The 25,338-nt window shown below is 45.4% G+C and overlaps 1 protein-coding gene across 2 annotated transcripts in view; it reads left to right on the top strand.

Moving 5' to 3' along the window:
* Positions 1 to 1,754, top strand: part of opa1 (OPA1 mitochondrial dynamin like GTPase) — a 72,106-nt gene extending 70,352 nt beyond the window's left edge. For both annotated transcript variants that reach the window (XM_087147406.1, XM_087147408.1), the window contains one exon: positions 1,660 to 1,754. In XM_087147406.1, coding sequence (XP_087003532.1) covers positions 1,660 to 1,739 — 80 coding nt within the window. In that variant the 3' untranslated portion in view covers positions 1,740 to 1,754. The remainder of the gene's footprint in view (positions 1 to 1,659) is intronic.
* The last annotated feature ends 23,584 nt before the right edge of the window (positions 1,755 to 25,338 follow it).

Genomic DNA, 25,338 nt, shown 5'->3' with positions numbered 1-25,338 from the left:
TGTTGGCAGATATTTGGACGGTTTATTTTAGGGGTGTTTTCGAATTTCTCTGTGGGACCTTCGTCCTTGATCTCACATGAAACGAAAGTGCTGTAATCGCTATCATGCACTAATTCATACGCATCAACAAAATAAGAAAAGGAGCCAACTTGGACTTAAATTGTGCACTAGCACGATTTTGACCACAGCCCAATTGTCTTTATTAACCTGTACTGGAATTTTTTTCAAGTTCATTTTATTTTCCATCAACAAAAATGTCGCAAGAGCTGCTTTGCCGAAGCGTTACAAAGCTACCTCTCAGCGGTCAAAGCTGTCGCTGTGTAGGCCTAATGATTTATGACGAGGAAACTGTTCTTATGTATAAACGCCAAATTGCTGAAATCTCAAACTAAGTTTTATTATGCTCACTCGAGTATATGTTCTTGACAAAGAAAAGGAGCAATTTAAACGTGATTTAAGACATTTCAATATGTTCTGTATGTTAGATTTGTTTTTAAAACGTAACCTTATAAACACTTGTAACTAATTTAAATCGCAGTTAAATTGCACAAGTCTGCAGTAGGTAATCTGTTAAGGGTTTGACGGGGAGTGAAAGTTTCTTTGCAGTTTTTAGTTTGAAGAATGGAAGTATGATGCGTCCCATGAGAGCGTCCACGGTAAAAAGTGCAGGGCAAACACGAGCAGTTTTCCCACGGTCTGGCACGCTGTCACCGGGCCGCGGATTTCCCAGCGTGAACTCGGCTGGATGGACGGATGGTTTTGCCATCCTCCTTCTTGATCTTCGACTGGGGACTCCTGGGACCAGACTCCGTCTGCTGGTGGGTGCATACGTGAGGCTGTTCATATACAGGACAGAGGAGGCCGTAGACAAGTCTATACGAGCCCAGATGTAATCTTGATCACATTATATAGGGAAGTAGAAGGGTTGTCCAAAAACTGGGGCAGGTCTTTGGTGATGATCTGAAACGCAGATCCATGACCCGCTGTGTGGGTCAGCGGGGGCGCTTTCTCCCCTCGCTTTCCCCACCCAAGGCCGCACCTCTTACGGTGAATCTCTACCGCATAATCGTGTTCAGTCTGTATCGTTGTTCAACGCTGCCGCTGCTAAAACAAAGTGTCTTCAGCTTTCCAACATCCTGGGTTTCTCCAGTTTCGTCGCCAGGAATAGGCCTATGGACTTAAAACGCCTCACTTCATACACATGTATTACTATTCATACTGCATAATTGTTGCACTGGGAAGAGTATAGTTTTCTTTTGGCATAACGGCCGCATTCAGTGAGAAAGTTAAGAGGACAGTTTGGGGACAAAATTTGTCCTTTTTCGAGTCTGGGCATTTTAGGCCGTTGCCTCGTTCATATTGACGCTTTCTTTTTCTCCAACGAGGTGACGGTCGCCTTTTTTTCTGCGGCAACAAAAAACAAAGACTGTAAGTAGGGTGTCGCTATTTCGACGGATGGAATTGACGAGGAGTTACATTCATTGCTGTTGGTTAACTTGGATGAAGTTCTACCAACGCTGGGAAAGCACTTTTCCCACGAGAGAAGGTCATACTTTAAATTTAACTCAACCAAAGTATAAGGCATAATATCTCCTAGTTGAACATTAATATTGGAAGTTATTTGTCAGATGTGTTTCTGTTGTTTTTTATCTGCTGTAGGATGTCGACTTTGTGTAAGTTTAGGCGGTGTGCCGGACGGTCACCCATCTGCTCAAGGTCGCCTGGAAGTGAATGCATAAAACTCTCTAAGTTTTGTAAGTCCACTGATGATATTCAGACAACTCAATATTATGCAGACTCCAAAAAGACCAATATTAGCCATGTTTGATTCGATATTTCGTTCTTTATTCGGAACATCATGTTATATAGACAACTCAATATTATGCAGACTCCAAAAAGGCCAATATTAGCCATGTTTGATTCGATATTTCGTTCTTTATTCGGAACATCATATTATATTAGTCTGTTTGGAGTCTGCATGATATTGAGTTGGTAAGTCTTGTTTAGATTCAGTCGTTTTGATCGATCACGTCTCGACTGCACGGACATACCATACCGGTACATCGCAGGCTATGATTTGACATTGCCAACCCTAGACCCGCTGCAAAAACAAACATATTTACACAGTGTGATCATCTAATAAAACTGTCCAAATTCCTGCTTGTGGAAAAAATTCAAAAAAGTCAAACTTCCCAAATTCCTAGCCCGCCAAAATGTGTACATTTCCTCAGCTAGCATAACAGAATCCCCCGGCAACAGCGACCCATACCGACGGGGTGTGGATACATTTTCAGCACGAAGTCTTTTCAGACTGTGATGCCCGCCAATTTCCACGGTAAATATTTTTGACAAGGTGGCGGTTGTTTTTTGATTAGGCCTAATGCCTCGTGCAAACACCAACTGGGTCGGATACACCCTCGCGATCACGCTGCCCGCCGGTTCGTATGGCCGGCGGGGGCGTGTGGGGTCCGTGCAGCCGTGAATTCCCGCCTCTCTGCCCAGCGTGTCGTTGAGTGCTTGCTAAGGGTTTTCTTATCTTGAGAGTGGCAAAGGGATGGAGAACTGAAAAGGCGCGAAAAAGCAGACGATACAAGACATAAATCACCTGCTGTTAAAGATGTCAAAATGGAACTGGCAGGGGAAACTCCTTCAGGTCAACGCCACTTACCAACTGTTCATTATAGAGTGGTTCTTACCACGTGGGTTTTGTGCCAAATTAAAAATCAAAGGAAGAAATGTTGTTTTCTGCGTTTCTAGTATTTCATGCTCATCAAATAGTGAAAAAAAAACAACTTTCTGCGACATTGAATATCAGCCAATTGAGGTATATACCATGACGGTAAGACGGGGTGATCTGGTATGGTGTCGGCAGTGTATACATAGTTATCAAATCGGCAAAAAAGCATGGTAGAGTGTCGAGAGCGTGTACCCGAGTAGCAAGACCAAGGATATACATTTTCATACATGATGTTTCCTGTCACCTACAATCGCATGAAGGTGGCCGTCCCTTTAATGGACCAAAGAACCTGAAACTTTCCCAGCATTGTCCCCCGTTTTGCTTTACCGGAGTCCCGTATTTTCGGTTGAGGATTGACGTCCCGTATAGGAAATCAACCCCCAAGTTTTTAAGCTCATTTTTGGCTAAGTTTCTGTTCAACTTAACTTGATTCGTTTCGTTTCTCTACCCTGTATGACTGACAGTTTGGGTTGGATGATGGCGTTGCGTCACGTCTAACGTTTTATCAGCTTTTCCTGACAGTCTACTGCATGGTGAGTACCCCAAGCAAGTGTATGCGTGGAATGTGGCGTTAGGTAAAACATGATCTTTTAATGAGGCTTCATGTATCATTTTGGACATTAACAAGGGTGGGCCCCCCGCGTCGAACTGACTAGATGAAAGGCAGACGACGCGTCCAACTTGATGGAGACACCAGACAATGACGGGCCATCGTCGTGTTTAGAGTGTTTAATTCAAGGATGAAACGGTTTTTATGATTGTACCATAACAGGGAGGCCAAATGTTAAAACGTACCGTAGCATTTACTGTTGATAATCCTTAGATTAAACAAAGGTGCAGATGACGCAAACATCCAGATTTGCTCACTCTACTGACTGGTGCGTTTCGAAAAAGGACGTGGATCGACTTTTTGTCTGTTCTCGTCATACGCAATGCCTAAAGATGTAGGCCGGCCCTCTCGCTATTTGTCTAATGATAAAAGCACTTTCCCGTAAATGCTTGGTTTCCTTTGAAAGCTTGAAAACATAACCACACAGGATCATTGGTAAATATCTCCAAGTCCTGTCAGGAATGTCACCTTGGGTCCAACGAAAACACCGCGGTAAACGCTCCCTATAGCGCGTGCTGCCCGGGCACACCGCCCCGCGCGGGCAAAAACAATACCTCGCCCGGCCGCTGAAAACCTCTCATGCCTCGCCGGTCACGGCTCTTTGTTTCGTGTAAACACGCTGACATTATACAAGAAGTTGGTGAAGTAAAAGCGTGAGGTAAAATGCGGCCTCGGGACTGATGAGGTGGCGAAAAAAATTCACACCAGGAAGCGAAATATGCGAACTCACCGAGGTAGCAACGCTAGAAGTCTGGCTACCTATCAATCATTGATTTGGCGGGTCAGCCAGAGCTGGTCTTGATTCAAGCAGACTCTGCTTCGTTTGCTCATGGTATGCTGGTCTGCAACACTTTCACACAGTCTCCAGGCTTGGATTTAAGAAAAAACACGCGGATGCCTTGTATTACATCCTAAAGGCGCCTTTCCATATGCGGGTCAACCCATACGCGCGTCAACCCATACGGGCGTCATCCCATATGCGCGTTGGCCCATACGCGCGTCAGGCCATACGCACATCGACCCAAGTGCGCGTCAACACTTGCGCCAAGCGTTGCGTATCCGACGGGAGCGATTTTGAGGGCAGAAAGCGACGCACCACTGATTTCTATTATACTGACAATAGAGATCAGTGCAACACACGTGTCTTTTGTTAATGCAGTCGATTTTTGTGATCGTGAAGGTGAAACGCATGAACGCATCGCCTACGCAACGCGGCCCCCAAAAAACGTACAGCTCAGAAGACCATGGACCAAAAGTAAGGAATGCCTGGAGAGGTATACAGTCGGGTTCCTAAAGGCCTAATGTCCGCAGCGACCTTTTTGGGTGCGTTTGCTAGGTTACTCCTGTCAACACGAGTAGGATGCGTACGCATTACACTCGGGTGCAGGAGTATACTTCCCCTTTAGCAAGAGTATACTCTCGCTGACCCGCGGGTCGTGTTCCAGCCGTTTGAGCGCTCAGGAGTGTACTTGGGTTGACACCAGTAGTTCGCTCGAATGCACCCTTTAACTTGGGAAAAATTCATAAAGCCAGTTTGACATTTCATGCCCATTCCGAGGCTATTCGGGAACAGCTGTCCCCGTGCGCGCGACAGTCTGTAAACCATAAGGCGCTTTTCCTTATGTACGTTTTTGGGGTGCGTTGCGTACGCGATGCGTTCATGCGTTTCACTTTCGCAGACACAAAAATCGACTCCATTAACATAACACGCGTGTGCGTTACGCGCATGGAAAGGCACCTGTACGCTGATCCACGCGCGCGCTTCGCTCCCAAAAGACCTTAGGTTTTTGAAATACCAAACTGGCCCATTGCATGTTAAGGTCGTGCCGTCAACCTCAGACTTCAGCCAAGTTTCCTTCAAATGAAAAAGAAGAATCCATAAAAGACAGTTTCAACACTTCCAAAATAATTGGAAAAGGGAAGAACCTGAGCTCTGCAGTTACACTTTACTGAAGTGAAATTGAAGTTCTCACCAAATTAAGATCCCGGCAAAAGAGTAAACAAACTAAAGAAAATAAACAACTAATTCCATTGTATGCATGCTGTCTGTAACATTCAGACGACAACATTCCGACTTGATTTGGTTTGGTCTATTTCCATACATCACAATTAGAACATAAAGATAACAATGTTATCACAGAATGAAATAAAAGATGATTAAAGGCGGATACCAGACAGAAAGCAAACGCTTGTTCATGGCCTGGCTCCTGATTTGTTATAATAATATCCATATGAGGCTATAATTACGAGATAGAGAAGAGAGTACAGAAATTAAAATGACTAAAGGTAAAGGTACAGCTGATCGTTAGAATTAAGCAAAGATTTTCTTCTGTTGCTAATGCTCCTGCGTACTGGGTAAATCATTGTCCCGGAAGAGTTATGCAACCGACCGGAAGGAACCGTCGAAATCACAAAAGACTAATTACTCTTTTTCGAAGGGTTGAGAAAAGTTCTGAGAGGCCGCGAAAAGGCACTTCATATCTCCCGGGGAAAAACACACCCGCGGTTTGAAGAACAGAATCAAATAAGAAGAGCGGCGAAGAAACATTGTTGAGAGCGTCCTTCATGCAAATTTGCGGTGGGGCGGCGTGTCCTTTGAGTGGCCGGGATTTTGAGGCTGTTGTGCGTCCCTGCCTAGCGAGGATGTGTGAAGCAGTTTGTAATCCGGTTTGGCAAACACTGAGGCGGACATGTGGACAAGACTGGTACAACAAGAAAAACACCGCACAAGAGGCCAGTTGTTTCCCCTTGGTCCGCGAAATTTCATAACAAGCTAAAGTACATGTTGTGAGGTTGTTTAATTAACTGTTTGTTACTTTCTCTGGGGATGACTGTCTTGAAGTTGCATGTGACTTATTCCTTAATTATTCATGTCATTAAAAAATTCCTTCATCGTATGCGCCAAAAAAGGATGGACTAACTATGAATTTACACATAAATACACCTTGAAACAAAATTTGGACTTTAAAATTTGCACGTTAAAACAAAATGTAGATGTGAGAGAAGTCCACGCAACGAGATTACTCTTTTGCATTTATGTAGGATTTTTAACCGCAGGCTCACCAAAGGTTTTTGTAATCTTCCCTCGAAGTAATGACAAGACTGGTTTGAGTATGAAGTTTAATCCATCTCTTAATTTTTTTTTATTTACAAACAAAATAGTTTTCGGGGGTAGTTAAGCACATTGAAGCTGGCCCCAAACTCGGCGTCCAATTAAATGTTACAACCCGTGAGCGAATGATGAATCCGATCTGAAGTTAGTATACTGAGTGGGGATAGCTTTCGGGATTCTCTCAACTTATGACTTTCGACTTGGGTTCTAGTTCAAAACGGGCTACCAGAGCTACGGGCTGCGCTTACGCCTTGTTCAAGACTAGTTCAAGACAACATTAATTGTACATTATATCGATGATACAGGTATGCATTGCAGAAAAATGAATTGGACTCGAACATCAGAAGTTTCAGAATAATGTCGTACACTTGCACCATACTACCAATTAGGCTTCGCTCCCATGAAGTTGAAGGCTTCACCTCTACACTTCGATCAGTTGCTACGGTTCTACGACCTCGACTCGTGGTCCATAAGGTAACGTGTCTCCTGTTTGCTTTTAGGTCGCGACGTGCTCGGCCAAAATTTGAAGCCGTGCTGGACTTCAAGTGCGAGCCGACACACGTTAAGTGCGACGTGGCAGCGATGCCGCCTCGCGACCAGCGATTTAGAGGGGAAAAAATCAAGAGAAAATTTTTTGCGACAGCAAACAGTTTGGTAATTGCCCAGGCGCAGCGAGCACCGCACAAAGAGAATCCTTGATAAGTGTATCAAAGTTTGTACAAGGATTAACTTGTAATAAGCCACTGATTGAATGTTGACTAGTCTTTAAAGAAGCTTAATGTTATCTGACACCATCGGCAAACGACCCGTCTAATGAGAACATTAAGATCGACCAATTGATAAAATTCAACGTCCACACTCTTCCGTCAACTGCTGTCTTTAACATGTAAAATTTGTTTTCAAACCAAGGGATAAGGAATTTGCGTGGACATGGATCAGCAATTTATCACATAATCAAACTGGTTTGGTTTCGCCTATACTTTTGTCTTCAACGAAACACGACCTGTACAAGGCAATTTTCAGCAAAAATCCAACATTTTCGGGGGAGATGCTCTTTAATGGATGAAGCCCTTTCTCGTTGGGCTGAGCCTGCATATAATGGATGTCTGAGTCCACAGTTTCAGGGGTCAAGCTGACAGGAAAATGGCCTAGCGACACAATTTGATACGTCAGTCAACGAATCTCGTGTTTTTTCCTATTCTGCATTATTTTGTACGCTAACATGACACGTCTTGGGTCAATCCATGGCGGTTAAAATTAAAAACAGACGCCGCGCACGAAGTGTTTCAGATAAGCCGAGACCCTAACAAAAAAGTGCATCCATCCTGGATTCTATGATAACTATATGTAAAATGATACAAAGACTTCAGACAAGAATAAATAAAGCAGGTAACGAAACTAACCGCGACGTGAAAACTTGGGAAGCGGGTATATAACATAATACCGCCATGGGAGTATACACCGTACCGCCCAACCGCCGAGGGCACGCACGCGAGCCAGACCAGCAGGGCATCGGCATAATTAAGCCCACTTTGTTGCCGCTGGTCATTTGTCACTTTTAAAGATATGTCTCTTCGTGGAGACTCATTTACTCTTCCTCCCCCCCCCCAAAAAAAAAATCTAAGCCCAGGGGCGAAGCTCGTTCTCGGTCGTCTGTCTTAAATCTCGTCAAATTGTCCGCAGGATCGATTTAGATTTCTCTCCTCGAATTTCGGGGTCCGGTCCTCAACGTTGTCCTCATAGTTTAGGCCACGTTTCATGCGGGCCCTCTGGCGTGTGTCGCCGGCAGAAGGAATCCTCAGCAAGGTCGAGTAGGAGTCGGTGGGATATTTCTCCTGGCGGTTTTTTGGCGTGGTTTTCGTCCAGAAAGTCATTTATTCAGAGAAATGGCGCCAAAAGATGGCTGCCCAGTCAATTTGTGTTGAAATCAATCAGGGTACATTGAACAGAAAGGCCTTGTGGGACCATTTAAACCCAGCTGGTTGTACTAGCCTATAAGATGGACATCACATGACAGTGATAATGATGTGATCAAAATGACACATTGGACACGAAAGAAATTGGGTGGGATTAACGTCAATTTTGGGACGTTCGGCAAAATATGAATAATAATATTACCACAGTTTTTGTTACCTGCGCGGGTCTTTGGGACAAAATTGTGCCAAGTTCAGAAATATTGGTCACACTAAGTTCCCAGTTGGGCTACTGTAACCTCGCAATCACATTTTTCACTGCGCCGTTCCTCCTTGACAAGTTTGCGTCAACTCTCTCGCGGAGGATTCGGGAGGGTGTTTTTGGTCTGGTCTGCCTTGCATCACGAAATCAGGGGGGGAAATTGAAATTGGAAAAGAGAAGGGATTACCGGACAAGGAGCCGAGGGACTGACCAATACATCCTCACCCACTTGGCAGTTGTCATTAAAATAGTTGAGGGATTACGCGGCCGGCCTTCAGCCTTCAGGGTGAATTTTACCGGAGGGAAAGAACTTGGCCAAAATCTGCGAATCGAAAACAACACGGTGATTGGAACGGCGTTAATATCGCACAGGTGTCGATGGCGCAGAATCGCTATTCCTTTTCCGGAGGTCAAGGAGGCGATCGAAATACTGAATTGGGTCGATAGTGTGTTTTCTCGTTTAGTGGCAAAATGCATGGGTCTTATTCACCAGCCGGCATGCTTCGGAATTTCTTATATCCCGTACATTCATGGCAGAGTTGAGAGCATTCGGCAAAATGTTGTCCGTTTAGACGAGAGAGATTTGGGCGTGGGAAGGGATTGGGATAGGGCAAGAAAGCCGACGTAAACGTTTGCATCTTCATGAAAAAGCCTGCCTTGATTCAATCTCAAGACCCCGCGCGCGCAGCGCTCACGCCGAGCGCAACTCAGTGGGGGTTTACGGACGGTCGGCTTTGTGGACAAATAGCCAGGAGATAAGTAGAACCCGCCCCGAACTCATATTTCACTTTTTTTTTCCCTTTGTTTTTCCTATCTCTCTTCCATTTGTTTGCCGTGGGGGACAGGCAGAGGCTAGGCCGGGCCGGCACAGTTCATGGCAATGTTTGCAGGCAATGTGGCCTTTGGATTTGTCAAACATTCCGTTAAATGCCTCAAAGTAAGGCCGTGACATTGCGGTAATTGAAGAACCACAAACCATCTCCACAACACTTCGATTTTCTTGGCAGCTCCACGGTTTGATGGGGGTTAAAACGGGCCAAACTGGCCAAATTCCTGAAAGCTCACACACAAGACATTTATTTTTCGAATTTGTTTGGACACGCTGACAATGGTTTCGGCCTGCGTAGCCTTTCTAAGTCTAAATTTTACATTGGTTTTAAAAAGAAGCGTGCAAGGACTGAAAACGTAGTCGTCTCAGAATTTGATTGGTCTCAGAATAGATAGGTTCGAATTCAGTTCGGCTTCGTTTATGACCAAAACAGGTTGACGTAAGCAGGGTAATTGGTGTTTCAACTTCACTACGGATAACATTAACCCCGAAAACCCCTTGTATAGGCCTATAGAAACGATCCTGAATCTCCATATGAAAACTGCATTATCAGCATTTACAAAATTCACCAACGCAATTAGTGCAGAAAAATCAATGGCCTGTCCCAGTTGGCAAACCGTAAACTCAACATTATCCCGGAAGAGACACTCGGGGTGTGTCAGTTCATGCAACTGTGTGATTTTTTTTCTCTTTCAGACTCTCCAAATTGTGTACAAACCCTAGCTCGTTGTTGGCACTCAGGAAGCAAAGTCTCAGAAAGGATTGTCAACGGCCATTGTTCATCAAACCCAATTATACCCAGCAAGAAATGAGACCGAGGGCTACCCCCCCCCCAAAATGTCCAATCCCTATACACATTTCAGACTGTTGTTACTTAACACATCCCCCAAGATGTCTGAAAGGAATTCCCCAGATTCCTGCGAGACAATGACCAACACAAAGCAAGGGGGGTTCTCTCCGTCTCATACCTTGCCGCATATGAACTCAATTCGACTCGTTGGTACGCACAGGCGGACAGTAGTGGCCTTTCAAACGGTAAAAAGCGCCACTTCGTTTCAGTTTGCACGCCATTCAGAAGAATTGCTGGCTGCTGTCCGCTACTTATTATGCATGTAAAAGAAGCTGGTAAACGGATCGTTTTCTTCTCAGGCTTAAAGTTTGGGACCTGTTTTTCGACTGAGCCATCAAGGGCCTATTGTTCTGGCCCTAAACCTCTCCGAAAAAAGCCAGTTTTCCTCAATTACCAGGGCTAATAGGTTTGCCCACCCCTCAATAGCTCGGGAAAAGCAACAAGGAGGACTTTGTCCGTGGCGGTGTGAAACGCTAATAGCTCCCGGCACGCCCCCTCCGTTTTCACTCGGGGGATTACGCGCCGTTCCACGGCGGGCCCGGTGAGGCGACTGCGGTAGCCCAGTAATTAACGCAGATGTAATCGTGGCACGTGGAATCCGTACGCATGCCATTGGAATGTGCCTCTCCCTCCTTCAGAATTAGAGTGACTGCATCTCCAAGGAATTTGCCGAGGGCTTGTTTTTCGTCCAAAGACGACAACTCCCGAAGATATTTGTTTTACAAAGGATCTGGTAAGGCTCGAAATGTTGACCCCATGCATTTGACTTTTGAGCAGTGTTGTATTGATAGCTACTGTAGTTTTAAAATGGTGCATTTTTTGTACAAGGAGCAAGAAATTGTGCACTGGTTAAAGTCCACTCGATGGGCCCTCAATCGACAGAGCAAAATGAAGCAACACCCACCTTTTCGTATTCAGTGAACATGTGTACGTTAACATAAGACGCGCACATGTGATCATGGGTAGAAACAAAATAAAAGATTCTAGAATCCCGTTGAAGCGTGTAAAGAATGACGCCTTAATAATTTGGGACAAAAGAGCGAACATTAAAATGCAAGTGTTTCCAAAGTTTGGCCGACCATACTCGACTCGGAAGATCACGTGCACAGGAGACGCATCCCAAAAATCTGATATTACAATACGTTTGACAAATTTAATCATGAAATGGGCTTGGGACAAAACAACAGACAGCAAATCTTTTATCAAGTGATATGAGGATATAACCGGCTTTGCCGCGCGCAATACACACTGACATAGATCGATCGGCTCTCAAGTTCTGCCCTTTGATCCATGATTCTACATGCATTGTTACGGATGAATACCAGTATACGCATGCGCTTATTAACTCTACGAGCATGACTCATCCGTGGCCTGTATATACTGGGAACTAGGCTGAAGGAATTGCCTCTCGTGGTCGGATGCCGAAATAGCTCAGTTGGGAGAGCGTTAGACTGAAGATCTAAAGGTCCCTGGTTCAAATCCCGGAGAACTCGCATGAGTTCTGAATTGTCCCGGGTTTCGGCAAACTCTTTTTTTATACCTTTTTCATGAGATACAAAACTGGGCAGGTGGATTATACCTTTGACACGTTCATATCAAAACAACTTCTTTTCTTCTTTTCCCTTATATCAATGTTGCTGATTCTGTTTTTTGTAGATAGGTTTCCAAGAAAACAAGAATGTTCACGCCCAAATCTCTCCGGGCCCCTGCAGGAGAGAACAAAATACCGACTTTTGTCACAAGTACATTAATCAATTTCCTGTGTTTGGTGGCAGTTTGCACCGCTGACATTTTACTGTTATCAAACAGGTTCTCTGGGAATAATTTTCAGGAAAAAAATGGAACCTTTGAGATTGTAATTTACAGGGGTGTGAGAATTCAGCTTCTTGCTGATTTCAGCTTTTTTGTGTAAATGTTGACCCTGTGTTTCAGCTTTTGTGTACACCTTGTCTGTACAAAAGTATTTAGACTTTTTACATTTAAGCTTTTTGCTAGGTTTGTTTCATATTGAATTTTAAGTGACCACTCACACCCCGGAATTTAGCATATATATATGTTTTGACCTAAATGGATTTTTTCCTGGTATAGGCCTATTGAAAGGAATCATTTGGAGGTTGTATATACGAGTTAAAAATTCGGTTATCTGACAATGACAATGAGGGAACTGTTCTTGAAACTCCGGAGGCAGTCGAGTGGGTCCCTCCCGATAATTTATGCCATTCAGGGGCACGAAATGAATAGAAATTCCCAAACTGTGACACACCAGCTGGTATACGGGCCGTCCACACCCCTAGGTGCTGAGTATTAAAAATGGCTGGACAATTTCCTGTCGCAAAAACCACGGGAATTCGTGCAGAGACAAAAGGGCCATTCATCCGAGACCGGCCCGACCCCAGTCCCACACGTGGCGAGCCCCGCATGCCCAACCCCGGCCCCCCGGGGGCCCCCTGCCCCGAACGGCTGGCGCGATCATTTGCCGTCCGTGCGCGCTAGCGCCCTACACAGCATACGGTGGTCGGCTCCTGTCGGCCACACTCGCGACACGTGGTGCGCACGTGGGCGTGATTTTCGCGCGGCTTTTTGAACCCCGCGCGGTCCCGTCGAGTTGTCGGCGGTCGCAGTCACCACGTTTTCCGGGAGTGGCCCCACCACGCACCGCGTGAGACCGGATCACATTTTGTTTCTATCACTGGCCGGACAACGATTCTTTTCTTTACAACTCCCTTCCCTAAGGCCTATTTCAAGCGGGACTCTTTTTTTAACCAAAGCTACCCTCACCATAACACTATGGTTGTCTGAATACTGGTTTTTCCTCCCCTAGCTCTTGCAATACTGAGTGTGCGAATGTTGACCAAACACTCGCCAGGTCTTAGCCTTGATTTTTAATTGAGGTTAATTATGATTTTTCAACTGTACTGCCTGAAAGGTGAAAAAATACATTCCTTAAATTTGTCCCGATTTGCCGCCCAGTACAATAATAGGCACTACAATATCGCTTGTCGACAGGTCCATTCCAACCTGTAGTCTTTCTTTGTCAATGACGCCGAAGCGTTGATACAATACTGCGTTCATAGAAAACGTGAGTTTATTGTCGGCTTATATCACGACCCAGTTCACACGAGCTATGATTGGCAGGCTGCATTTTGAAACGCCAGAAAGGTCGTTTTTGGTGTTGCTAAAGGCCACAAGAAATAGGTCACAGCTTATGAAACGTATAAGACTTTTATTTGCTGACTTAGCGGCCTCCTGTCGACTTAGCGAAGATAACGATAAAGCAAAAATATCATATATAATTGATTTCATTTCCGTTTGATCAGAAATTGCTTCAGTGTCATAAATATCCTTGCTCAACGCGGTCCAAACAGATAACCTGGGTAACAAATGTAGGAACAATTTTGGTTTCCGTTGTTTGAAATGAGGTTTTCACCTTTCCCGCTGTAGTTGTCAAAGGATATCAGATAGGATATATTCCGGTTAGGTTCAAGCTTAGTCGACAGCTCCTGCATAAATTTACCACAGATACCGTTTGTCAAAAAGAAATATCTAGATTGGGGCGTATAAATAAATAGTGTCAAAAAAGTACTCGTGGCGTACTTATTTTCGTAACTGAATACTTCGAAAGTATTCGTTATAGACGCCCACGAAATAACGGCCTGCACTAGAAACATAACCGCATAATATCAGATTCTGTTGATACGAGTTTGAATGTCTCCATTTCAAGGTTCATTGCCTAGTTGGACAACACCTGGACGTTCCAGCTGTAATCCAATTTGTCCGTTTCGATGTTGACCTTGCCAGACTACTAATAGGGACAGGTGCAACGGGCTTTTTGACACCGTCCTGATCGGGATTGTCCGCGGCGGTTGGGGATTTATTGTCATCTAGGTCGGCAAGGTTGACCGGTGATGCGCCGATCTTTGAACATTATTTATGTTTGTTGTGTAATCCTCTGGGCCTAGCAAGCCGATTGACTCCACGCATCAAGGCTAATACATGCACCATCACCATTCGGTTGCGACAGGGCCACATAATTTTTTTTCCCCGATTTTGGCACATTTCAACTGCGAAATATCCGGATTCGGCGGCTTTGTGGCTATTGACAAAGAACTTAAAATGTGGAATCTTAAGATGGAAGAGAGTCATTGGCAACAGAGCGCCTAGCCAGTAGACATACCACGTGCGGCAAAATTACAATTCATTCTGTTGGGTTGGAACCCAAGACCTGTCGAATTCAACTCGAGGTCTCGGGCCCCAAAGTACTGGCTATGGCGTGCCAAGTTAACATTTTAATCCGCGTATACAGATATGTCTATTCTTAATAGAGATATCTCTATTAGGAAAAGAGGTATCTCTATTCCGTGAATAAATATTAACTTGGCACGTCTAGGAATAGAGATATATTTGTTAATAATAGAGATATCTCTATTCCGGGATTAAATGTTAACTTTGCACGCCATAACCGGCACTTGACAACTGATGCAGCAGTAGGTTTCCAACCTCCGATGATCGGACAAACAAGGATAGATTCACGAATATAAGTAGGGGGCCGCTTTTTGATAGAAGTGTTTCTAGGGTGTGTAATGACCAAATTTTGGGATGCAGTCAAACCCGGAAATGCAATGCAAAAGTGGAGGTTGCTTTTATAAGTGCGAAGCATTTGGGTACCATTCAGGGACGCCTGCCAGAGTTCGTGAAAAAGACATGAGAAAATAAATAGGCGGGGAAACACCCGATTTTTCAGACGGGACGAACGGAGGACAAGCCCTCAAGGCCCGGTGACCCCTGATGTGATTCTGGCAACATTCGTGCTCCGCAGAAGGTTCGATGATTTCGAGTCGTGATAGGTTGCCTCATTAATTTGACTTGAAATAATATGGAAGAGATTCAATCGAAGAAATGCGCACGCCGTGCAGAGGGAGGGAGGGGAAATTATTGTCCCAATATTTACCTTTCCGCTCAGTCGAGCCTCGAGAGCGTGCTCATCAAGGCTGGCCTCCCTGCTCGATTCGCGGTGGGGCAGGTGCGACCCGTCACGGGGGCTCGCCGGTGTCCGCACGGACGGAGCAGTCCTTGGCGAGCATTGAAAACCTAATCACCGGCCCATTAACCGCCAGTCCCTCGACAGTCACTGCGCCTTGTATAGAGTGAGTCCAGCTTAGTGGACTTTCCCACGGTTTGCCAAGGTCTGGCAATGGCATTGACTCGCCTGTCTTCTTCTTTGGCATAAATTTACCACCTTCTTAGAGGAACCTGTTTGAATCATTGTGGTTTCCTTTACAGCTTCGTAGGGCCATATTTCAAGGTCCGTTTTTAACCTTTAAAAAGAGATTCTCTCAACTGACGGTCAACCTTTGTGAGAAGTCCTGATTTGGTCAATGTAATGAGTTACCATCTTATGAAATTGACACTGAATTGCACTCCCCCAACACTACTTATATCTGGCAAAATTAATTGACGATTGCAATAATCTGTTAACCTATATTAAACAATCACCACCAGCTTTAAAGGGTGGGGGAGAGTCGGAGTAGTTGGTAGAATTCTGCAGGTGTTTAACAGTAACACTGGTCACTGTGAAGATTGAATCACGGACACTGAGTGAACCGTTGGCGACACCCGGTAACAGCGGGCGAAAATCAAAGAATCTGGCAGATGCTCTCGACATATTTACGGCCCATGCCATGCGTTTCACGCTCCGGTCTGCGGTCCGGCGGTGATTTACGGGGCTCTTACGCCGTTTCACAGGTGATAAATTCGGCCCCGGGAGAGCGAGCCCACACCTCGGACGCGATCCGTGGGAACGAACGCTCGCACTCGCTCCACGGTCTCTCACTCCGCTGTCAATTTTGTCTGTCCGTAAGGTCATCAGGATGTCCTGAAAATCTCAGAAATTCCAAATGGGCGGTTGTCCCCCCCCAAAAAAAAACCAATAAAAATAATCGCAGATGGCGTACTGAGAGGAATTGAAATTTCAGCCGATCAGTTACACCATTACTCGTCAGCCTGGGCAACGTTTCCGGGCAGGCAAAGAAGCTGACAATATTGCGGATGTTTGCATCCTCGCTCCGCACGTTTATTGCAGAATTGGATGAACGAGGATGCCAACATCCAGGCATTAAAATGCTCGGTTGCTTAGTTTCCTCTCCTCGATTAGTGGAAATCGAAATTCAGCGCACTGGACGCGCCAAGAAGGGGTCCGTTGTGCGGTAATGCTTGGCAAATGTCTTCCTTCCTCCGTGCTTGAGTAATGTGTATGCCAATGCAATGCCTACTTCATGCCAATCTCAATTCAATGTTCTGGGGGTCCCATTAACTCTTTAAAGATAAGTCAAATTGGTTCAGTGCTGCATTTAAAAGCCCATGCTCGGTGCATGCTGACATGTCTCGGAGGTGCATATGTTGTCAAAAAAACGTTTTTCAATAAGTAAATGATCGATCCGTCATGGGTTACCTTCGAAGGACTAAAAATGCCTAGAGAACGCAAAACCTCGAGATCAACATCTTTCAGATATTTAATATTTTGTCCAAGTAGTTTTTGGCTCGCATTGTTAAGAATTAATCTCAACCTACATGGTAGCACAAGCCACATCTGCTTGTGGCAGCGAACAGCAGCTGAAAATTGCAAACTGTCGCGAATTTAGCCCCCCCCCCAAAAGGAAAAGGACCAAGACTTGACCTCGGTTCCATTTTCCTGTCAGCGCGTCATTAAGCCACCGTGCACTTCATTCACCTCCCTGGCCAAAACGAGTCTTTGGTCCAAAGGGGGGAAAAACGAACTGGAATTCTCTCGAAAAACCGCAAAGTTCGCGTCAAAAAGTTGGGGGGGGGTTGTGAAGCAAATAAGTCACAGCTCTTGACTTGGGTTGGCCGACTGTGGTCACAAGGTCAACTCAAATGGACGGCTGTCCAGAGTGTGGTCAACCGGCTTTCGATTTTTTTCGTTATTCACTCGCTTGTCTATTGTAAACACAACACGAGATTAAAACGTGCCGGTCACGTTCCACGGACGGTGCCTTGGAAACGGTACGTACTCCCTGCAGTGTGGTCTAGTTCCACGCATCTGCTCCGTTGCAAGAACTGCAGTTCGTCAAGTTCTCCATTCGAGTGGGATATTGTTCACGCTTATGATCAATGATCGATATGTGGTTCACGGCAGGTTGGGCATTAATTTAAAAACTTGTGTGGCTGAGGGCAAGGGTGTGCCTTTACCACGACAGGGAAAGAAAACTCGGCAGTAATTAGACTTTCCAGCGATTGGTTTACCCTCTCATAATGCCCTACGCCAATTCCTAGCGAAATGTACTAACTGTATGCGCTTTCAACAACTTTATGTTCGACCAAAGTGTAGACTTGAAAAGAGGCTACACACGATTGTCCTCCTCTGAAAACCTTCACAAACAGATAAAACGAGAGGGGAAAAGGTTAAGGTCGTTGTGTTGTGCACGGCGTATTATTTGGGGGTGTCAGTAAGCGAAGACGGAGGTTAACTTGGATCACGGCTGGAGAAGTTCCACCTGTCGTGCTGCGTGGTTGTTGGATGACAACAGATAAGACCGGATTAGCGGCTTCGAGTTGAGTGCTGGCCATCGCCGTGCATACAGCCCGCCACAGACCTCGAGCTTGCCACGCGCTAGTACGGGGAGGCCACCAGCCCTCATGGGTGGACGAGCGAAGGGCCCGCTAATCCTTGGACTGAGGATTATTACTGCCTCATCGATATCTAATGGAGCACTCTTCATGATCCTCCTGATGTGCGTCCTTGCAGCTTTTTTCTGCCCGGGTCTGCCTTCGCTTGGATTTCGACCGGTGGCTCAAAGATTCTGAGAGCACAGAATAGCCGCATCTTCCCCTTTTTGGAGAACAGGTCTCCGTCTTCCCGATAAAAAAGAAAGAAAGAAAAGGAACCAGGGCCCCTGAAAATCTTCAATCGTGCATGTGTGATATCCACAAGTTTATTGGAGTAGTTAGATGTCATCATGACAAATGTCTTTGAATCAGGCGTATTTCCTTTCAAATCGTTCTGAGAGTTTAATGACCAATATGATGCCGAACAAGTCACCACAGGCAATGACCATAAACCGGCCAGAATATGTACTGAGAGGAAACATCTCCCCTCTTGAACTTCAAGCAGTTTGTGTCGCTGAATTTATTGGCTTAGCGGGCTGGCTGTGTCCGTTTCAATCAGATGGGCAGAAATTAAGTTCTAACGGTTAAACATTGGCGAAGCCAAAATCCCCGAACCCCAAAACATCGATCAAGGGACCCTGGAACGGCTTAGGGCCTTGGAGGGCCTCGGGTGCCCGGGGGTCACGTCACGTCAGTCGGTATACCGCCCGGCTTTGATCACGGTACCCGTTTCGTTATGATTGATCAGATAGGGTCGCCAACAATCGTTTAATCTCTTTTTAATTCGACATCTTGGGTCACATTTGGGTTGGCACGAACGGGTGCTCATTGTAGTTGGCTGAGCCATGGGGTAATAAATGCGGCCCCAAGGACGGGCCGAATGCCCCGGGAATTTTAGAGATAGCCTCCAACGATTGTCTCTAAAACGGGAAAGAGTGAAATACCGCGAGTATGTGAAAAGAACGATCATTGTGTAAGTCAACTAAATGCCGATTACAGAAGGAAGCAATACCGTGGTATTAATTAAAACTATGACGTGAAAAGGAAATCGCAAGGTTAGGGGAAAACGTTTTATCAGGAAAGAAAACGAGCACGCATCGTGAGCGACAGCATAAGCAGAGCAAAAACAGAATGAATAGAGCGGTGACGGGGACAAGGAATTTTTATTAAAAAAAGATCGATCGTATCGAATGCGGAATTTTCTCGCGATGCTGAAGATTGTGGACAACTATGAGAGCAAAGCAAATAGTAAAGGCAGTGCGCCTCTGGCATATCACAATGTACATAAACTGGAGGGGGAAAAGATATGATTAGACATTTTGGTGGGCCGTCCTGTCATTTTGATTTCTAATCAAATTATCACCGAGAAACGGGAACGTGCCTGAGATGCAATTGGAGCCTGGACCGCTGAGTCGAGATGCAGCGAGTTCCCTTTGGGTATAGCTGGCTACCGCAGACAAGTTCTTACCACTGCCTGGGGCGGTCCCTCGAAAGCTGGGGTAGGCCTATAGGGACCCGATCTTCGCGATTCCTCGGTTCAACCACGTACAGACTCGTTGGAAGAAATGATAATTTCTTGTCAGTATGTTCTCTTAGGTTTCCTCAGATTCTGGCAAACACTGCCGTGCCGCCGATCGGGCCGAGCCGCCGATCGGGCCGAGCCGACTCATCACTAAACACCCTGCGCACTGTTTTCATGTTTGTCCGTCCTCTTCTGTTTTTTAATCCATTATTCCTGCCTGATATCATCCATTGGAAGCATTTCAATCAGCCTAAATTTTCCACTGACGGTTGGTGGCAGAAGATTAAGTTTCTAAACAGTTAGATCTGCTCTTTAACTTCAAATATTGTGAGTGGATGTACTCGCTTGGGGTTAGGCCTATCCTATTATTAACGTTTTATCAGCAGCCGGTACAATATCAGCTAATGTGGCCAGAAATGAAGGCTGTCAAAGTGGTTCAGCTCCAACACTGGACGTTCGTAGCTGTGACCCAAGCGGGCCTCTAGAGCTACGGCTACGTCTCTTTTCAGCGTGTCCATGCACATTTTCAGTGGGCAAAGACCTGGACCTAGCTTGTAGACAACAGGTTTAGACGCAACCCAAGATTCACGTTTCAACAGTTTCTGTTTAATTAGGCCTAACACCTTGTTTTATTTACATCTCGCAGTACACATGGTTTTGTTTTGTTCAAAGGGACTACAGGCCTACGGCCAGATGAATCGCCTCGGAGCTGACGGACCAACCACTTTGCCAGGGATAACGCGGCGGTTTCACGACAGATAGTAGATAGTGTACCCAGTGAACTTTACCATTTTCGAGAGCTTTTTAAGACTCTGATCTCAAGGCTAACGCCCCTTCCTCAAGTTGTTTGAAAACACTTCAACAAAACAGAAAAAATGAGGGGCGGCGTTGCCATAAACAGCCGAAATCCTCTCGAAGGATTTTCCTTTTCTAAACCCTTTTCCATCCATGATATGCTCTTGGGCATCCCCCGCACGCATCTCAGCCGGTCAATTGCCAAAGCGTGGTTTTGTGGCCTTTCTCCACCGGGGAAACGAGTCGATCGCCCGGGGGCGGGATCGCCGAAATGACACGCTCTGCAAGGAGTTTTTTGTTCGCCAATAGGGGATTATCCCCGGACCTCACACACAAGAATAGCCGCTGGAGCCATTTTTCAAAACAAGCCTTTCTTTTTGTCCCATCCAGGTTTGCTCCTAAATGCTTTTAGAGTACGGTCGCATCATTTCGATGGAACAACGGGCATTTTGACGAGCCGAGCCCATGGCATCATGGGGGTCTTAAAGCAAGAAAGAAGGGACTAGTGTTTTCCCAACGTTTGCATTTCTGCTTTTACAATAGGCTATTCAGAGCTAAACAAGAGTAACTCCCTGGACAGCCTTAATTTTCAGTCTTTTTTCTCCGGTTGGCGTCTCTTCCTTACTTTGTTGTCACTCAAGGCAAACCCATGAACGGGTGAAATATTGCCCACTTTCAGCCAGGTGTCGCTGTCGGAGGAGTGCCCCAAACGACTGATCGGACTCGAATACCCCACCCCCGCCCCAATGTAGGCCACGTTTCACCATGTACCTCTCGGTTCTTTTTTTGTAACTCCATGGTTGAATGACCTCTTGGACCACGGTCCGACCCCAAAACCAGGCCGCGGACATCTCGGGCCATGCACCCTGCAGCCGTTCCGAGATGGGCTTGGTCAAACCTTTTAAAACAACCGTGAATCGAAGAAACCTGATCCTTGCGTCTTGGAAAACAAGGCCCGCTCTTTCCAGAAATATTTTGGTATAATGTGGCCGATCGCTCATAAAAATACACAGGGCCTGATTGAAGAGTTAATTGGTTTCAGATATGGCTGAATTCCAATGTAAATGCCAAAATAAATCAACGCGAGCAAAAAAGCTGCACGGTGGAGGTTGGATTGCTTGCAGCACATGGTCCTTGACTTTTGCCCTCTTTTAATCAAATTCCATCCTCCGGGTCTCAGAACTCCTGCACTTTAACAACACTACGATGTCTGGATTCGAAGAGCGCCCTCTCTAAAGTGCAACTAGTGGAGCTTCACTCTGTTCTGAGAGAGAGAGAAAAAAATCTTTTTAAATTAATGTCACTGAAGTTAGGTGATTGCGTCACCCAGTAGAAAGATTTATGAGTAACCATTGTCGAAGCCTCTCTGTCCCTGGGCCCTTGTTCTGTGCCATTGACTGTCTCTGGTATTCGTAGGAGACAGAGACCACACTGTCCCCTCTCGTTGTCTTTCGCATCTTTCCCGCGTTTGAGATGAAGTTGAGGCATAAGGTACCAGTTATCACCACGTAGCATGGCACCACACAGCGAGGCACAAATGTGAATATTTCCTTAGTAAAATTGGACGAAACCTTATCATTTCCCCGTTATAAATTTGAATAAACTGTGCACAAAAAAACACACAAAAGCCGGCTGTCCTGGTGGATCTTCTCATGAAAAAGCTCCTTCCTGTGCTCGAAATGTAGGCCTAGATGAAAAATTACATGTACAGCACTATAGACCCTTGTGGTAGAAAATGGAGTCTCGTTTTAACGGCAAAGAGCGCCGAGTTCATTTCGTGTGCACGCGACTGGTTTTCTCACCACATCATCTTGAAGCTATTCAGCCGTTTCTGGAGGGGTGTAAGTTGCGCCGGTGCCGGCCAGGTATCGGTTAACGGAGGTCAATTCCGAGGTCACCCTGGTCTTGTCGTGGGAGGTACTGAGGGATGTCGTGGAATTTGGAGCCAATAAATTACCCGCCTCCTCCGCCTGGCTTTGTGGCCGTTCACCGGCTTTGAAATATCACTGGCGAAATTGCGACTGATGTGCCCCCCCCCGCTCCGAGTCCTAGCCTGCGCATTCTCATACTGAACAATCGAGTAAGACACGCCCCTTCTTGCTGGAACTTGCCAAATAGCTAAGTACTTGTCTATAGAGCCCAATGCTACTACATGAAAAGTCTACCCGTACTGACTAGTCGAGTCAGCAAACCGGAATTGACTGGTGAAATAACTAGAAAGAACTCTGTCTTCGAAAGCCGCCGACTGTATCCTCACATAGGGCACTGGACATCGATATCTCGTGAAAAGCTTGCAAAATTTGCCTTTTCGCTTATCACCGGCAGCTTTTGAGCAGGTTTGAAGTAGGCTCTTAGATAATTTCTATTATCATCAATCTCACCTCGAATAAGATTGCTGAGTTCGAATTCCCTTCAATATATTTTTGGTACGATAGGCCTATCTGCACAAAATATTTGTGAAATCCTTACTGTCACAGTGTCAGACAATTGGTTCTGTTCAGCTTATTTCCAAAGCAGTTTCTAGGATGAAGCGACAAGGCCTAACTGAATAGCCTTCAATCAAGTCTGGGTCACCGTCTGATTTTGAAGGGTGTCCGTCGAGAATAATTTACACGAAGTTTACCGATACCGTAAATTATTAGCGATTTTTTTCCTCAAGGAGGTCTCAAACCCCAAGACCGCCCGCAAGAATTGTTTTCCAAACCTTCTCTGCTTATGTCCATACGTGCCTGGCCAAATAAATATACAAGTGGTAGGCGAAGCCTTGACGCGCAGTAATACATCATGGGCACCATGACCTGCCCAGAAAAATGCGTCATCCCGGGGCCTCTTTAGCCTCGGCCCAAGACTGTTTTTTTAATTGGTTGTTCCCTCCCGAGGTCGGGCGCGTGCGAGCTTGGAGAGCAAGGTCCGCATCCGGTCTTGAGACAAGACTAAGGCCTCAAGGGGTCTCCAGCATATCCATGGTGTCAAAGTGTGTACACGAATAGGTTCCACCCTTTTAAAAAAGAATAACTGGAAAGATGATTGTTAGGCCTTTGCTGAAAACCTGAAGGGAGAAGAAGGGAGCTAACAGCCGACGCATTTGGAAATCACTCCAGCCAAGATTTTCCTTTTTGGTAACAGCGATGACGTTGGCGCCCACAAAATGCTTTTATGTTTTTTTTTTGAAAATGACTCGGTCTCGTCAGCTTTCTTATTTTGCTAGAACAACCACGCTAAACGTGCTTAATTCTGGCTAATGCGCGTGTTTTTGAAGGCTATGACGGTGAGGTTTGTCCAAACTTTGCGCGGGAAATCTCGGTAAATAATGCGCTCGTACCGAAAGACATTGAATGCTTGGGGGCATAGACGATCTTTTCCCACCTAACGTAAAAACAGCGATAAAAAAAGGAGGTCTCGAATGGAAAGTTACCCTTGACTTCTTGAGGTGTTTATCAAGATCCGTGGAAGGTATTTGTCCTCCGAGTGAAATCTGATGGGTCATTAATGTTAGTCGCATGCTCGCCATTTTGCAGAAGTGACGAGCCTACGTAGTCGCTGTCTTTGAAGCTGAGAACGTGTGCTCCTAAAATGTTTCGCGTACGGTTTTTTTCAAATCCTGGCATCGCGATCCAAGGTATCAAACTGGCCAAATCCTAGCTCCTCTGCTTGGTTGGGAAATGGTCGTTGCCACACACCTGTTGCAATTTATTCAGACTTTCCCACTTTTCCATGCTTGATGAGACTGAATCACAAGTGTTTCCAGGGCAACGTGCACGTGTTTGTATGTCGGTTTTTATGTGTTTTATTCCTCCATGGTTTAATACAGGTGGGTTTCCAACTTCGCACGCCCTTTCCGAATTCTGTTCTGTTTTTTCGCAATGTAATGACTGCATTAGGGTCACTTGAGTTTCACAACAAACTGTGATATGGCCATTTCATATTACGGTGGAAACTTTCACATCTGTATTCGTTTTTGTACTAAGGGCGGTAACCTTTTTCTTAAGTTGTTCCGACAGCATGAACGGTATTAGTTGCGAAAGAAACCTTGTTAATACTTGTCCTAATGAACATATATAAAGTTTTATGTGAAGCTAAATAACCTGATCAATTTCACAGACCCTCTCTTCTGTGACTTTCTTTTGCAGTCACTTTCATCCGTGTCCTTCAGTACCGAATCCAGATTTTCCCCCAATCTGAAGGAAAAAAAACACCGACCTTCAGGACTGAAGTTTGCCGACCTGTGCCACCGCCCAATACAAGGTAAATATTGAGTCTGCATCGTGTCACATCTATGCCAACTTGTCCCCCAAGTCTATTTTCATTGCGTTAAAACAGATCACCAGCCGTTTTAAGCTCCCTCGTGGAATTTTCCGAATTCCTCTTTTTTTTTTCTGCTGCGCCTTCGCACATCTTTATTTCAGAACCGTGAGTGTCGGCCGTAGACACTCGGGGCCAAATTCCCGGCTGTTCGGCAGGGGAATAATGATCCGACTCGCCTCGAGATTATTCGGAGCTAACAAAATCAGTTACCTCTGCAGTATTTTTTCCCACTTGACGTCACTGAAATTACTAACCTCTCGTTGGACATCTTGATCGAAAATAAAAAAATAACCGCGAGAGGCGACAGGGCTTGTCCATGGAGAATTTTGGCTGGCAAGTTTAATCACATAATGCGGACATTGTGTCGAGACAATCGAAACTGCAATGATGACAAAATAGGAAACCCTCGGTACGCGTTTTCGGAACCAGACTGAATACCTCGATACAAGATCGTCACGACGGGGATTGAACTGAACTTGATATGAGCTGCTTCAATGCCACCTGATATATAAACGGATGGCGAGGCCTCTCAGTTATCAAGATAGACATTTTTTTTATCGTGGCACTTAATTTTCACAGCGGCATAGTTTTTTTAAATTAAAAATATTTACTTAAAGAGTACTGGCCAATTTTCTACGTTAAATAAAATTCATTTTGATGTCCTCAGGACGTGGCGCAAACGGAAATTGAAATGCTGTTGAACTTATAAGTAGGCCCAAATCCAGTGAACAAAACAATATTTATCTCGGGTTGATTTTTTTTTAGTCTTAAATCTGAGTG

This window comes from Acanthaster planci, linkage group LG16, assembly GCF_054643075.1.
Source record: "Acanthaster planci isolate LZ-2023a linkage group LG16, COTS_SCS, whole genome shotgun sequence".
NCBI classification, from domain to species: Eukaryota; Metazoa; Echinodermata; class Asteroidea; order Valvatida; family Acanthasteridae; genus Acanthaster; species Acanthaster planci.
Note: the sequence above shows the minus strand (reverse complement) of the source record. Positions and strands in the feature narration are given on the sequence as shown.